This window comes from Ranitomeya imitator, chromosome 9 (assembly GCF_032444005.1).
Source record: "Ranitomeya imitator isolate aRanImi1 chromosome 9, aRanImi1.pri, whole genome shotgun sequence".
In the NCBI taxonomy this organism is placed as follows: Eukaryota; Metazoa; Chordata; class Amphibia; order Anura; family Dendrobatidae; genus Ranitomeya; species Ranitomeya imitator.
This window is the reverse complement of record NC_091290.1, coordinates 12,720,685-12,735,964: the sequence shown is the minus strand read 5'-3', so window position 1 is coordinate 12,735,964 and position 15,280 is coordinate 12,720,685. Positions and strand designations below refer to the sequence as shown.

The following is a 15,280-nucleotide window of genomic DNA, read 5'->3' as shown; positions in this document are numbered from 1 at the left end:
ACAGACAGAGACAGACGACAGAGAGACAGACGACAGACAGAGACAGACGACAGACAGAGACAGACAGAGACAGACGACAGACAGAGACAGACAGAGACAGACGACAGACAGAGACAGACGACAGACAGAGACAGACGACAGACAGAGACAGACAGAGACAGACGACAGACAGAGACAGACAGAGACAGACGACAGACAGAGACAGACGACAGACAGAGACAGACGACAGACAGAGACAGACAGAGACAGACAGAGACAGACAGAGACAGACAGAGACAGACAGAGACAGACAGAGACAGACAGAGACAGACAGAGACAGACGACAGACAGACGACAGACAGAGACAGACGACAGACAGAGACAGACGACAGACAGAGACAGACGACAGACAGAGACAGACGACAGACAGAGACAGACGACAGACAGAGACAGACGACAGACAGAGACAGACGACAGACAGAGACAGACGACAGACAGAGACAGACGACAGACAGAGACAGACAGAGACAGACGACAGACAGAGACAGACGACAGACAGAGACAGACGACAGAGAGACAGACGACAGACAGAGACAGACGACAGAGACAGACAGAGACAGACGACAGACAGAGACAGACAGAGACAGACGACAGACAGAGACAGACGACAGACAGAGACAGACGACAGACAGAGACAGACGACAGACAGAGACAGACAGAGACAGACGACAGACAGAGACAGACAGAGACAGACGACAGACAGAGACAGACGACAGACAGAGACAGACGACAGACAGAGACAGACGACAGACAGAGACAGACAGAGACAGACGACAGACAGAGACAGACGACAGACAGAGACAGACGACAGACAGAGACAGAGACAGACGACAGACAGACGACAGACGACAGACAGAGACAGACGACAGACAGAGACAGACGACAGACAGAGACAGACGACAGACAGAGACAGACGACAGACAGAGACAGACGACAGACAGACGACAGACAGAGACAGACGACAGACAGACAGACGACAGACAGAGACAGACGACAGACAGAGACAGACGACAGACAGAGACAGACGACAGACAGAGACAGACGACAGACAGAGACAGACGACAGACAGAGACAGACGACAGACAGAGACAGACGACAGACAGAGACAGACGACAGACAGAGACAGACAGAGACAGACGACAGACAGAGACAGACGACAGACAGACAGACGACAGACAGAGACAGACGACAGACAGAGACAGACGACAGACAGAGACAGACGACAGACAGAGACAGACGACAGACAGAGACAGACGACAGACAGAGACAGACGACAGACAGAGACAGACGACAGACAGAGACAGACGACAGACAGAGACAGACAGAGACAGACGACAGACAGAGACAGACGACAGACAGACAGACGACAGACAGAGACAGACGACAGACAGAGACAGACGACAGACAGAGACAGACGACAGACAGAGACAGACGACAGACAGAGACAGACGACAGACAGAGACAGACGACAGACAGAGACAGACGACAGACAGAGACAGACAGAGACAGACGACAGACAGACGACAGACAGAGACAGACGACAGACAGAGACAGACGACAGACAGAGACAGACGACAGACAGAGACAGACGACAGACAGAGACAGACGACAGACAGAGACAGACAGAGACAGACGACAGACAGAGACAGACGACAGACAGACAGACGACAGACAGAGACAGACGACAGACAGAGACAGACGACAGACAGAGACAGACGACAGACAGAGACAGACGACAGACAGAGACAGACGACAGACAGAGACAGACGACAGACAGAGACAGACGACAGACAGAGACAGACGACAGACAGAGACAGACGACAGACAGAGACAGACGACAGACAGAGACAGACGACAGACAGAGACAGACGACAGACAGAGACAGACGACAGACAGAGACAGACGACAGACAGAGACAGACGACAGACAGAGACAGACGACAGACAGACAGACGACAGACAGACGACAGACAGAGACAGACAGAGACAGACGACAGACAGAGACAGACAGAGACAGACGACAGACAGAGACAGACGACAGACAGAGACAGACGACAGACAGAGACAGACGACAGACAGAGACAGACGACAGACAGACGACAGACAGAGACAGACGACAGACAGAGACAGACGACAGACAGAGACAGACGACAGACAGAGACAGACGACAGACAGAGACAGACGACAGACAGAGACAGACGACAGACAGAGACAGACGACAGACAGACAGACGACAGACAGACGACAGACAGAGACAGACAGAGACAGACGACAGACAGAGACAGACAGAGACAGACGACAGACAGAGACAGACGACAGACAGAGACAGACGACAGACAGAGACAGACGACAGACAGAGACAGACGACAGACAGACGACAGACAGAGACAGACAGAGACAGACGACAGACAGAGACAGACAGAGACAGACAGAGACAGACAGAGACAGACAGAGACAGACAGAGACAGACAGAGACAGACAGAGACAGACGACAGACAGAGACAGACAGAGACAGACAGAGACAGACAGAGACAGACAGAGACAGACAGAGACAGACAGAGACAGACAGAGACAGACAGAGACAGACAGAGACAGACGACAGACAGAGACAGACGACAGACAGAGACAGACGACAGACAGAGACAGACGACAGACAGAGACAGACGACAGACAGAGACAGACGACAGACAGAGACAGACGACAGACAGAGACAGACGACAGACAGAGACAGACGACAGACAGACAGACGACAGACGACAGACAGAGACAGACAGAGACAGACGACAGACACAGACAGAGACAGACGACAGACAGAGACAGACGACAGACAGAGACAGACGACAGACAGAGACAGACGACAGACAGAGACAGACGACAGACAGAGACAGACGACAGACAGAGACAGACGACAGACAGACAGACGACAGACAGACAGACGACAGACAGAGACAGACGACAGACAGAGACAGACGACAGACAGAGACAGACGACAGACAGAGACAGACGACAGACAGACAGACGACAGACAGAGACAGACAGAGACAGACGACAGACAGAGACAGACGACAGACAGAGACAGACGACAGACAGAGACAGACGACAGACAGAGACAGACGACAGACAGAGACAGACGACAGACAGAGACAGACGACAGACAGAGACAGACAGAGACAGACGACAGACAGAGACAGACGACAGACAGAGACAGACAGAGACAGACAGACAGACAGAGACAGAGACAGACGACAGACAGAGACAGACGACAGACAGAGACAGACGACAGACAGACGACAGACAGACAGACAGAGACAGACGACAGACAGAGACAGACGACAGACAGAGACAGACGACAGACAGAGACAGACGACAGACAGAGACAGACGACAGACAGAGACAGACGACAGACAGACAGACGACAGACAGACAGACGACAGACAGACGACAGACAGACGACAGACAGACGACAGACAGACGACAGACGACAGACAGACGACAGAGACAGACGACAGACAGAGACAGACAGAGACAGACGACAGACAGACGACAGACAGATGACTAGTCTGAGTTAACTACTTACATCTTGTCCCAAGGCCATGAAACTTTTTTGAAGTTCACGAGCAAATTCCATGTTTGTCACAACCTCTTGATATTTCGCCACCGCATCCTTATAAAAAAAGAAAAAAGTGTAAACAATAAAGAAAAAAAAATAATAAAAACTTAAAGACTCCTAATGTGATGTTATGCTGAAGTAGCAAAAACCAGATGGCGCCACTATCATTAAAAGAATCAGAGCTACAATAAGAGGTTCACTAATTACCAGTTGGTCCTGATTCAGCCGTTCTCCTTTGTTCATTCGATCCCGGTAGTCATCCAACTTGCCCTGTGAGACACAACGTACAATTATGGAGGATGCACAGTCGAGACTTTCATTCATTGCAGGCGATAGGTGTACGGATGAGTGCAGGAGGGTCCCATACTGTAATGTCTTACACTGCATCACTTTTCAGCCAAATAATTTGCAAGTCTCCTGAAAACACCAAACCCAGACAAATGCAATCCGTCACTGCACAGAACACGTCTCCTCCAGAGTCCAGTGGTGGCGGCTTTACACCGCTCCATCTGACGCTCGGCATTGTGCTTGGTGATGTACGGCTGCATGTAGCAGCTCGGCCATGAAGCTCCCGGCAGGGGCGCAGCATTTGGTGGTCCCTATTACAGGACCGCACTGGTATCAGGGGCCGGATGTTATAAACCAGAATTCAATGACTAGGAGGTGCGACCCAATATTGGCCTCCATACAGTGTATGGTACGTGTTCTGCACAGAGTACAATGACAGGCCTAGTATATAGAAAAGAAAAAGGTCAGGTTGGGAGCAAAAACTTTTAGGAATGTTTTGGTTTTTTTTAATAAAAGGAAGAATGGTGGAGATTTCTGGTCAACATAAAGCAAAGTCATTTTTTCTGTATACGCTACCTTTAAAAAAATGCTCCAAATTTCAATAAACTTCATTTAGAGCAGCTCAGCTTTTCAGCACTTTTTTTTCAAACCTAAATTTTTTTCTTTTATTAAAAAAAAAAAAAAACCCTGATATGATTGGAGATTAAATGTGTAATCCAGTTAAACAAATTGCCAAGCTGTGTAGTTGAAGGGGGGGATAACTGTTCAATGTATGAGGGTCCAACAAAAGGGACCGAGTGCTCTCCGTCCTCTATGATGCAAGACTGCAGCCGGGCATTGTATCAGCACCGGTCTCAGCGGATCGACCGCCAACAATTCCAACAGTTCTATCCTGTGACAACCAGAAGACCCTTTAATCCTTTTAGCAGAAACTGACATAACTGTGCGTCTGTGCTGGGGGATCAGGAGCCGATCTCCCCCTCATGCAGCAGATGCCGGAGCTCTGCTTGCTGCTGTTTAACCATTTAATTGCTGAAAGCCATTTGCAGACTCATTTAAAAGGAGCGTGCACATTGACTCCCATCATCCCTCCCCCATTGCTGGGTACCAATGGGCAACTATGGCAGCCAGGGGTCTCGTGAAGCCCCCCAACACGATTCCCATTTTGGTCCTATTTTGAAGCTCAGACAGTCCGGGCTTCATAGTAGAGCAAGATTTCCACGTAGTATATAGAACAAGCAATCGGAGATATATTCACCCTCAGTTTTTTTTTTCCCTGCATGAAAAATAAAAGCAACAAAAATGACAAGTTTTTCTTTAATGTCAAGTCATTTTGCTCTAAATGGAGAAAAAAAAAAAACTGCAGTAAAGGCGCTGAAAGTACTGACAAATGGTGACATTTAGCAACTTGCCACAGGTAAAAAAAAAAAACAAAAAAACACAAAAGGATTTAAAAAAACAACAAAAACCTGACACACAGTGTGAGTCACACTTAGCCTGTTGGGGTACGTTTCCTCCATCAGGATGTGACACAGGTGAAATCTGCATCTGAGGTCACCTGTGTTTTCGATGCGTTGTTTACATGCAATTTTTTTCAGTCACTTGAAATAAAACTTATTGAAAGTTGGCTTCTGGGAAGGAAAAAAAATAAATTTCCTCTTTACAGATAGGGTAGGTGCACACAGTCAGTAGGTGCACACAGTCAGTAAACGCTGTGGGTTGGACGCTGAGTACATCTGCAGCATCCAACCCGCAGCGTCCAGATGGTCCAGCTTGGTGGAGGGGATTTCAAGAAATCCCATGTCAACTATGTGTTCAAAGACGCAGGCGGCTGTGCGTAACCGGACATGCGGCGCGTCTTTCCAGGCCGCAGCATGTCTATTTACAATGCGGAGACGCTCAGTCCCCACAGTGTAAATTTCACATAGATAATCATTACGGTATGTTTCCACTGTCCAGATTCATTCAGTATTTACTGCGGATTGGACACTGCGTACAGCTGCAACGTCCAGATGTTACAGCATAGTGGATGGGATTTTATGAAATCCCATCTCCACAATGAGTGTACCGACGCCTCCGGCTTCCCTGGGTATCCGGACATGCGGTGCATCTTAAAAAAAAAAAAAAAAAATTATTAGCATGGCATCCCCTTTGGTAAACAGCCAGAGTAAAGCAGACCACTGGGACTGGTATTTCAGGCTGGTAGGGATCCAATATCCATGAACCTTCCAGCCTGATAATACCAGGCCGCAGCAGTCCGTTTACCTTGGATGGTTAGCAAAAATAGGGGGATCCCCTCCAAAAAAAAAAAAAAAGAAAAAAAAACACAGCGTGGGGTCCCCCTATATTTGTTAATCAGCAAAGTAAAAAGACTGCTGCGGCCTGGTATTTTCAGACTGGCCCAGCCCATGGATTTTGGCCCTCACCAGCCTAAAAATAACAGCCCGCAGCCGCCCAATTGGTGCATCCAATTGTGGCACTTTATCCGGCTCTCCCCACTTGCCCTGTAGCGGTGGCAAGCAGGGTGATAGCTGTGGGGTTGATGTCACCTGTGTATTGTCAGGTGACATCAAGCCCGGCTTAGTAATGGAGAAGAGTCAATAAGACACCTATCCATTACTAATCCTATAGTTGGTACATGTTTAATAAAGACACAGCCAGAATAAAGTATTTTATTGAAATAAAACAGTTTCCCCATCTTTATTACACTCCTAATTCCGGCGATGCCCTCGATCTCCTGTAATAAACATAAATTAATAAACCAATACAAACACTCCCTGGTCCGACGTAGTCTTAAATAACGAGTGTCCCACGTCGAGTTCAGCTCTGCTACATCTTATGCCTGACATCCAGACATAGCAGAGCTTGTAGATCACTCCCCGGGTTCACCTGCACGGCAGTTCTCACGATCTATCAGCTGACCGTGAGAACCAGCCTAGTGACCGGAGATATCCCCGGCAGTCACGTGTACGGCAGGTCTCGCGATCTATCAGCTTACCGTGAGAACCAGCCTAGTGACCAGAGATAGACCTGCCGTACATGTGACTGCCGGGGTTCATGATCTATCAGCTGACCGTGAGAACCAGCCTAGTGACCAGAGATAACCCCGGCGGTCACGTGTACGGCAGGTCTCGAAGTCTATCAGCTGACCGTGAGAACCAGCCTAGTGACCAGAGATAACCCCGGCAGTCACGTGTACGGCAGGTCTCGCGGTCCTGTCAGTCATTGCGAGAACTGCAGTGGACGCGGACTTCTGGCGGTCACATGGTAAGGCGTCATTTAAATTACTACACATGTGTAGTAAGCTGCGTTTCCGCAGTTATTACGCATACGACTAATCATTACATGCGTTTTTACCGCATCTAATGATTGTGTATGGGAAATTTACGCTGCGGGGACTGAGCGTCTCCGTATTGTAACCAGACATGCTGCGGTCTATAAAGACGCCCCGGTTACGCGGGTCTGCCGCCAGCATGTCCGAACACATAGTGGAGATGGGATTTGAAGAAATCCCCTCTGCTACGCTGTAACATCTGGACGCTGCGGATACACACAGCGTCACACCCGCAGCGTTTACTGACCGTGGAAACACACCCTTAAAGGCTTTGCATTTTACCTGCACCAAAAAAAAAAAAAAAGTTTTAAAACCATATAAAAATATTAAATATACAAGAACATTGAATCATCAGTTTTCACCAATTAGAAAAAAAATTACATAAAAATATAAAAATCTTTTCAGTAAACAAAGAAAAATAAAAATTAAAAATGTCAGAATGGCGGTTTTACTGCAGCCACCAATAAACAGCGATCAGATCAGCACAGGCGCCGCGAACGGATGTCATAAATCTGACGGATGATGGAGCAAAATACAAGATCTGGGCGGGAATTTATAGGGGAAAATAAAATAGCTGTATCTTTGGAAAGAAATAAAACAAATGAAAGTGGGCAAAGAAGAACACCCATGGAGAGAAAGGGTTAAACCGTGTGTTCGAGCCTGGCGAGGAGACGCGGAGCTGCAGACCCCTCAGTCTCGGGATCTCTGGGGTCTTACACACTTATGTCCCCGGTTGCTGTAAGGGCCTGACGTATCAGACACAAGAAATCCAGGAGCCTCACACACATGCAAATCAGGTTGGAGGAGCAGCAATGCAGGGGAACTCCTTTGCCCCGCCCCCAGCGCACCTCCAGCCTGATTTGCATGTGTGTGAGGCTCCTGGATTTCTGATGACAGATCCATTGTTACTGGGGGGCAGACGCCAGGATCATGGCTGACAGGTATAAAACCGGCTGACAGACACAAAGGAATAAGAAGGCTTCATCTGCTCCTTACACCCAAAGCTCCGCTGGTTACTAAGGGGTTAAACGTCCGTAGCAACCACCCTCCTGCCGCAAAGTGAACGCGCCACGGTTGCTATGGGCGACCAGGAATCTCGGTGCGGCATCAGCCCCGTGCACGCTGGGACTCGCGGGGCATGCCGGGAGTTGTAGTCCCCAGGTTCCCGCCCCCCCCCTCAGCCGAGCACCCGGGGCCCCACGGCGTCGGCAGCATCGCCACATCCGGCCGGGACACAATGAGGCCGCGGACGCCCCTCCCCCTCCGCGCCTGACACTGGGAGCCGCCATGTTTCCCCGCGGCCTAGTCCATGTGCGGCGGCGGCGGCGCCCCGGGAGCGGCGGGACACAAAGAGCCGTGCGGCCTCCCAGCATGCCCCGCGCCGGGCAAGGCATGCCGGGACTTGTAGTGCCACCGCCAGCTCTGTGCCACTCCCAGTGCTTTAACCGCTCTCTTTATGAACTACAACCCCCACTAGAAGGGGTTAAAAATCAGATATGGGGGGCCAGTATGGGAGCATTACGGTGTAGTAGAAGGCCAAGTAAGGGTTAATAGCGGCTTTACTGGGAATAGGACAAAATCAGACCGGAAATAAATGATCTATAAAACCCCCCCCCCCCATAGGAGGTGTGACGAGGTCACCTGACAGCTACAGCCAATCACTGGCCTCCATGGAGAAGCTATCATGTGATCACAACAGCCAGCAATTGGCTGCAGCAGACGTGATGTCATCGCGGCAGGAATCGGGGGTGATGGGGTCACGTTTTCTTCCGCTGTCCTCTGCCCCAGGGCGGTGCAGTTAGTGGCCATTAGCCCCAGGACGTAGCGACACAAAGCTGCACTTTATTCTTAGCAGGTTTCCCTGTGGACGGCGGCAGCAGCTCCCAATGTTATTGGACTATAACTCCCACTGGCAGTAGTCTGCAATATTGGGAGTTGTAGTTCAATAACAGCGCAGGGGAAATCCCGCTCCACCTGCGAGTGTTGGGGTCCCGCAGGGGTGTCCGCTCCGCTCTCAGGCTGCATCGTAGCGGACATGGAGAGGTCAGGTTTATGGGAGGCAGACAATGGGGCCACAGAAGCAGGTAAAGCTGCCCACCCAGGACCAACACGCGGCTCCCAGCCGTGACTCCAGCAGAAAATAACACCCAGCAACAGGGGGCGAGGTGCGATACGCCCGGGGGGGGTCACACACCAGCAGTGCAAGATGGTGGCTACGGCTGTGTTCAATCCTGTACAAGACTACAACACCCAGCATGCCCAGGCCATTTCACAACAGAGATCCAAAACACCATTGCTCTAGGGAGACGGACCAAAGCAATGCCCAGAAAGGGGGCAACCAGAGACCCTGGTAGAGGGGAGGCAGGTACACAGGTCTACAGCACCAAGCACCCTCCATGCGGAGACCCCTCACACAAGCACCCATGAGGGACAGATTAGCATCTATATTACAACCATAAGTCTAGAAGCCAGTGTGCACAAAGCCTTAACCACCGGCGTCGTACTGCTGTGTGAATGGCGCCTCAGCCACCAGTCGGCAAGTGAATATATAGAAGCAGTCAGAATTCTTCTACAGCCTCCACCGTGCTGACTACTAAACACCGGCCAGCGCAGATTTCAGAAGGATTTTGCAGGCGACAGTGGATGGCCAAGAGACTACAATAGGGCAGCAAAGTGGTCCAGGTGCTGAAAATGCTGCAAAAGTGCAACAGACAACGCAGCAGAAAACAACAGACACATTTCCAAGGCAAAGAGCAGTTAGCATTGCAGTCACACATGACAAGGGGAATAATATGCACAAAAACCTACAGGCTACAAGGCACCGAGCGGGTCCCCAGCCAAGCACTAAGAGCTGAGGCGAGAACTCCCCTAGATCATCATGCTCATTAATAAGGCTACGTTCACATCTTTGGACGCAGCGTCATTGACGCATACCGACGCATGTGTCATGCGCCCCTATCTTTAACATTGGGGGCGTATGGACATGCGTTGGCATGCGTTTTCTTGCATTTTACAACGCTACAGGTTGCAGTTTTGATGCGTCACATTTCTGGAAAAAAAAAAAAAAAACACATGCAACGCACCTGCGTCGTAAATGCGCCCCCCAAAAAAAACATTAGTGTCTATGAAAAAGGCATAGGGCGCAGGTGCCTGCGTTGAGCAGCGTTTTTTGACGCATGCACCTTTTGACTAAATGTTTTTTTTTTGGGAGGGGGGGGGGGGGGACGTTTTGGATCTTCAATTGTATAGGACAACGCACGCGTCAAAAAACGCTGCGTTTTGTCGACGACGCTGCGCCCAACAACGCAAATGTGAACGTAGCCTAACACACATCTGCCACCTCCACCATGAAAAGTACAAACCTTCTTCTTTTCCAGGTTCCGGATTTTCTTGTCCAGGACCACCAGGATCTGTTTCATGGCCTCACTCTGTACGTTCCCAGTACCAGTCACTGCTGCCTCGCCGGAGCCCGGCACAGCCTTGCTGCTTGTGGCTGAGGGCATCTGAAGAAAAATAGGACAATATACATATTAGCATCCACCGTAGCAAGTACAAGCACTGTAGCAGGTTACTAATGATTTTTAACCATCTAATGAAAACAGGCGAACATACCCTCCCTTTGGCTGCGTTCACACATACTTCACAAAATAAAGCAATTTTGCACTTTTTTCCACAACGTGTGAGCGCAGATGCGGATACTGTTGAGTGCAGGATTCTGTCGATGTTGCATAAATCTGTGCATCCGTAGGGATGACACCGGATAGAGGCAAACAGAAGCGGGTTTGCTTTATATTCAGCATCGGCACAAAGCTGATAAACAGCAGCCGCATCAAGGGCAGCGGTAGTTGGCGCTGCTATTTACCAGTGTGTACAGGGCTAGACATCTGCAATTGGGCGCACAGGGTTTTGTTTTGTACATGTTCTTGAAGCAGATTCTGTTTGAAAATCCACAAAGAAAATGTCAATGTGAACCCGGCTTTCATGTTGGGAACAGGATGACAAATACTGCAGATCTATTGTGTGGATTTACACTTGGGGAACCCGAAAGAGGAAAACGACCCTCCGGGGCAGATCATAAAGTCAGGCGGCGAATCAATTGCTGCCGCAGATGTCACAGTAAGGAGATCACATCTATGCATCAAGTCTACATTCTGCACAGACAAAATCCACAGAAGCTTTTTGCAGCAGGGTTTTCCGTGGACAAACGAGTGAGTTTTGCTCCTTTTCAACATAAATTTTTGGTTAAATGTAAGTTAAGGGCGCCCTCAACCCTCACACGTAGAGGGTCCGGCGCCCTCAACCCTCACACGTAGAGGGTCCGGCGCCCTCAACCCTCACACGTAGAGGGTCCGGCGCCCTCAACCCTCACACGTAGAGGGTCCGGCGCCCTCAACCCTCACACGTAGAGGGTCCGGCGCCCTCAACCCTCACACGTAGAGGGTCCGGCGCCCTCAACCCTCACACGTAGAGGGTCCGGCGCCCTCAACCCTCACACGTAGAGGGTCCGGCGCCCTCAACCCTCACACGTAGAGGGTCCGGCGCCCTCAACCCTCACACGTAGAGGGTCCGGCGCCCTCAACCCTCACACGTAGAGGGTCCGGCGCCCTCAACCCTCACACGTAGAGGGTCCGGCGCCCTCAACCCTCACACGTAGAGGGTCCGGCGCCCTCAACCCTCACACGTAGAGGGTCCGGCGCCCTCAACCCTCACACGTAGAGGGTCCGGCGCCCTCAACCCTCACACGTAGAGGGTCCGGCGCCCTCAACCCTCACACGTAGAGGGTCCGGCGCCCTCAACCCTCACACGTAGAGGGTCCGGCGCCCTCAACCCTCACACGTAGAGGGTCCGGCGCCCTCAACCCTCACACGTAGAGGGTCCGGCGCCCTCAACCCTCACACGTAGAGGGTCCGGCGCCCTCAACCCTCACACGTAGAGGGTCCGGCGCCCTCAACCCTCACACGTAGAGGGTCCGGCGCCCTCAACCCTCACACGTAGAGGGTCCGGCGCCCTCAACCCTCACACGTAGAGGGTCCGGCGCCCTCAACCCTCACACGTAGAGGGTCCGGCGCCCTCAACCCTCACACGTAGAGGGTCCGGCGCCCTCAACCCTCACACGTAGAGGGTCCGGCGCCCTCAATCACCAGATCCTCCAGACCCATTGTGATAATTTGTCAGAGGGGATTTAAAGCCACATATCAATATCAATAACACTAAAGTTGGCTGAGTATAGGGGGTCCTCCCGCTAGATGATGTCGGGCTGGTCGGATTTCTAACGATCGATCCTTTTATTTTTCAGGATAAAAAAAAAAGTCTAACAGCGGAAGCTACATAGACGACAGAAGAACACGGCCCTGTGCACGGGGCAGCCGGGAACTACAGCAATCTATATGGATGAGTTTTATTTTGAAGATTGGACCAGATGGAGCTGTAGAAGTTACTACACGGCAGCTCACTGTCAGAGACAATACATTGGTGGGGGATGCAATGCTTAATAGGACCCCCCCCATTTATAAATAATATTTAATTAATTTACTATGTGCAGCCTTTACATTAAACTCAAAAACTACAAAAAAAAAAAAGTTTATTTAAAAAAGAAAAAACAAAGATTTTCTCTAAGACACCGGTTTAGTTTTAAATAAAGTTTTATGGAAAAAAAAAAAATCTTGTGTTATAGTTATCTTAAAAAAATTGTTATAATAAAATAAAAATAAATATTTATACTATAAAATATAGAATATATAAAACCTTCTCGGCCCCCTGAGGGGTTTATTAGAGCCCCCCCACCAGGGAGCACCGCGGCATGCATCCTCAGAATTCAAAAATATGGAAATATCCATCCGCCGATACAGAAAAGAATCCCCCTGTCGTCCCCATTCTCCCTGCACACATCATTATCAGAACGCCCGGAGCACCGGAAACATGGCCGCGCTGTCGCCCTCACATTGTGCCGCCATCACCCTCCCGCCCACCTTTCAGGGTCTCCGCGGTGCGTCGGTCACGGGGCCTGAGCGCTGGTCGCGGTGTGAGGTTGAGAGAGGAGTCGCCGCCGCCACTGCCGCCTCACCGAGCTAATGAGGCCGAAAGGCAGGAAGCGGAGGGATTTACACAGCCGGGGGCCTGACGGAGGCTGCCCCCACGCGTGCCTGAAGTGTGTGAGGCCGCGGAACGTGGACTTGGGCCCCTACCGTTCGCCTGCTGCCGCGCGGTGTGAGGCTCCGGAGACGCCGCTCTGCGACCGGACACTGCGTGGGATCTGACTGACAGGGTGACAGGAAGTGTCGGGCGCCGCGAGGTGAGCCTAAACGGACAATGGAGGCGACAGGGAGGGCCTGAGAGAAGGGGAGGGGTTTATCGCCGCGAAAGAGGCGGGGTTAGGAGAAAAGATCCCTATAAGCCACGCCTGTTTTTAAAGGGCCAGCTCCTCAGTTATTTTGTACTTTTTCTTCCTGGAAGTTCCTGTCTTTCTGAGATCCAGGACATTTTTATTTCCCCGGAGCTGTCTGTGTCTGAGGACTTTGTTTTTTTGGCCTTTATTGGTACAAATTTTGCAATAGAAACAGGAAAGATATATATCTTGGTACCGTGTTAGCGCTATAAACAACTTTTTTGTTATAGCTTAATGTATTTTTTTATCGATGTGTGCTCCCCCCCCCCCCAAAAAAAAAAAGTTCTGGTGCTTAGATTTTTTTTTTCTCATTAAAAAATGTAATCAATGGATTAAATAATTAATTTTATATAGTGATAGATCGCGCTTTTCCAGAGGCAGCAATACCAATTATGGCTTTTGTTGTTGTTTTTTTTTTTGTTTTTTTTTTTTTTTTTTTTACTGGGGGTCATTTAGTTTTTTTTCTTTGCTATATATAGGGGGAATGATGACGCCCCCGGCTATTTGCCCTCCATGATTGTCTCACAGGGGTGAGCGAGGGGGATGAGGGAACGATACACAGATATTTGTTATTTGTTTTTTGATATTTATTATTTATTCTATATATATAATATATATTTTTCATTTTATTTATATTTATTTAATAATAATAAATAATAATGTTTATTTATATAGCGCCAACATATTCCGCAGCGCTTTACAGTTTGACAGTTTCAATCACAACAGTCATAAGTAACAACGTTAAAGGGAACCTGTCACCTGAATTTGGCGGGACCGGTTTTCGGCCATATGGGCGGAGTTTTCGGGTGTTTGATTCACCCTTTCCTTACCCGCTGGCCGCAATATTGGATTGAAGTTCATGCTGTGTCCTCTGTACTACACGCCTGCTGCCGGGGTGTTATGGTGCCACCCACGGAGAGGGAGATGTCAGATTTAGGGAGGTTAGTAGATGATGGGAGCAGAAGAAGTTCAGTTTTGGAGAGATTGAGTTTCAGATAGTGAGTGCACATGATGTTGGAGACTGCGGACAGACAGTCAGTGGCGTTCTGTAGTACATTGGGGGTAAGGTCAGGGAATGACGTGTATAGTTGTGTGTCATCAACATAAGGATGGTACTGAAAGCCGAATCTGCTGATGGTTGTCCAATTGGGGCCGTGTAGAGGGAGAAGAGAAGGGGGCCAAGGACTGAGCCCTGAGGTACCCCGACAGTGAGAGGAAGAGGGGATGAAGTGGAACCAACGAACGATACACTGAAGGAGCGGTCAGAAAGGTAGGACGAGAACCTTAATGCCAAGTGACTGGAGCCTAGAGAGTAGGAGAGGGTGGTCAACAGTGTCAAAAGCTGCAGAAAGGTCGAGAAGAATGAGCAGAGAGTGGTCACCGTTACATTTTGCTGTCAGAAGGTCATTGATTACTTTGATGAGAGCAGTTTGAGTCAAATGTAGGGGGCAGAAGCCGGACTGTGAAGAGTCTAGGAGGGAATGAGTGGAGAGGTAACGGGTAAGGTGGGAGTAGATCATGTGCTCCAAGAGTTTAGAGATGAAGGGGAGATTGGAGACCGGTCTGTAGTTGTTTGCAGGATGGGTCGAGGGCGGGTTTCTTTAGTAACAGAGTAATGATAGAGT

The 15,280-nt window shown here is 49.8% G+C and overlaps 1 protein-coding gene across 2 annotated transcripts in view; it reads right to left on the bottom strand.

Annotated features, from left to right (window-relative positions):
• The window catches only part of CAPRIN1 (cell cycle associated protein 1), a 44,748-nt gene extending 31,158 nt beyond the window's left edge, over window positions 1-13,590 (bottom strand). The window contains exons 1-4 of one of the 2 annotated variants that reach the window (XM_069739102.1): window positions 13,240-13,590; window positions 10,633-10,773; window positions 3,856-3,918; window positions 3,616-3,702 (exon numbers count right to left, since the gene is read on the bottom strand). In XM_069739102.1, coding sequence (XP_069595203.1) covers window positions 3,616-3,702; window positions 3,856-3,918; window positions 10,633-10,773 — 291 coding nt within the window. In that variant the 5' untranslated portion in view covers window positions 13,240-13,590. The remainder of the gene's footprint in view (window positions 1-3,615; window positions 3,703-3,855; window positions 3,919-10,632; window positions 10,774-13,239) is intronic. The other variant, XM_069739103.1, reaches the window with a different exon arrangement.
• Between the last annotated feature and the right edge of the window lie 1,690 nt (window positions 13,591-15,280).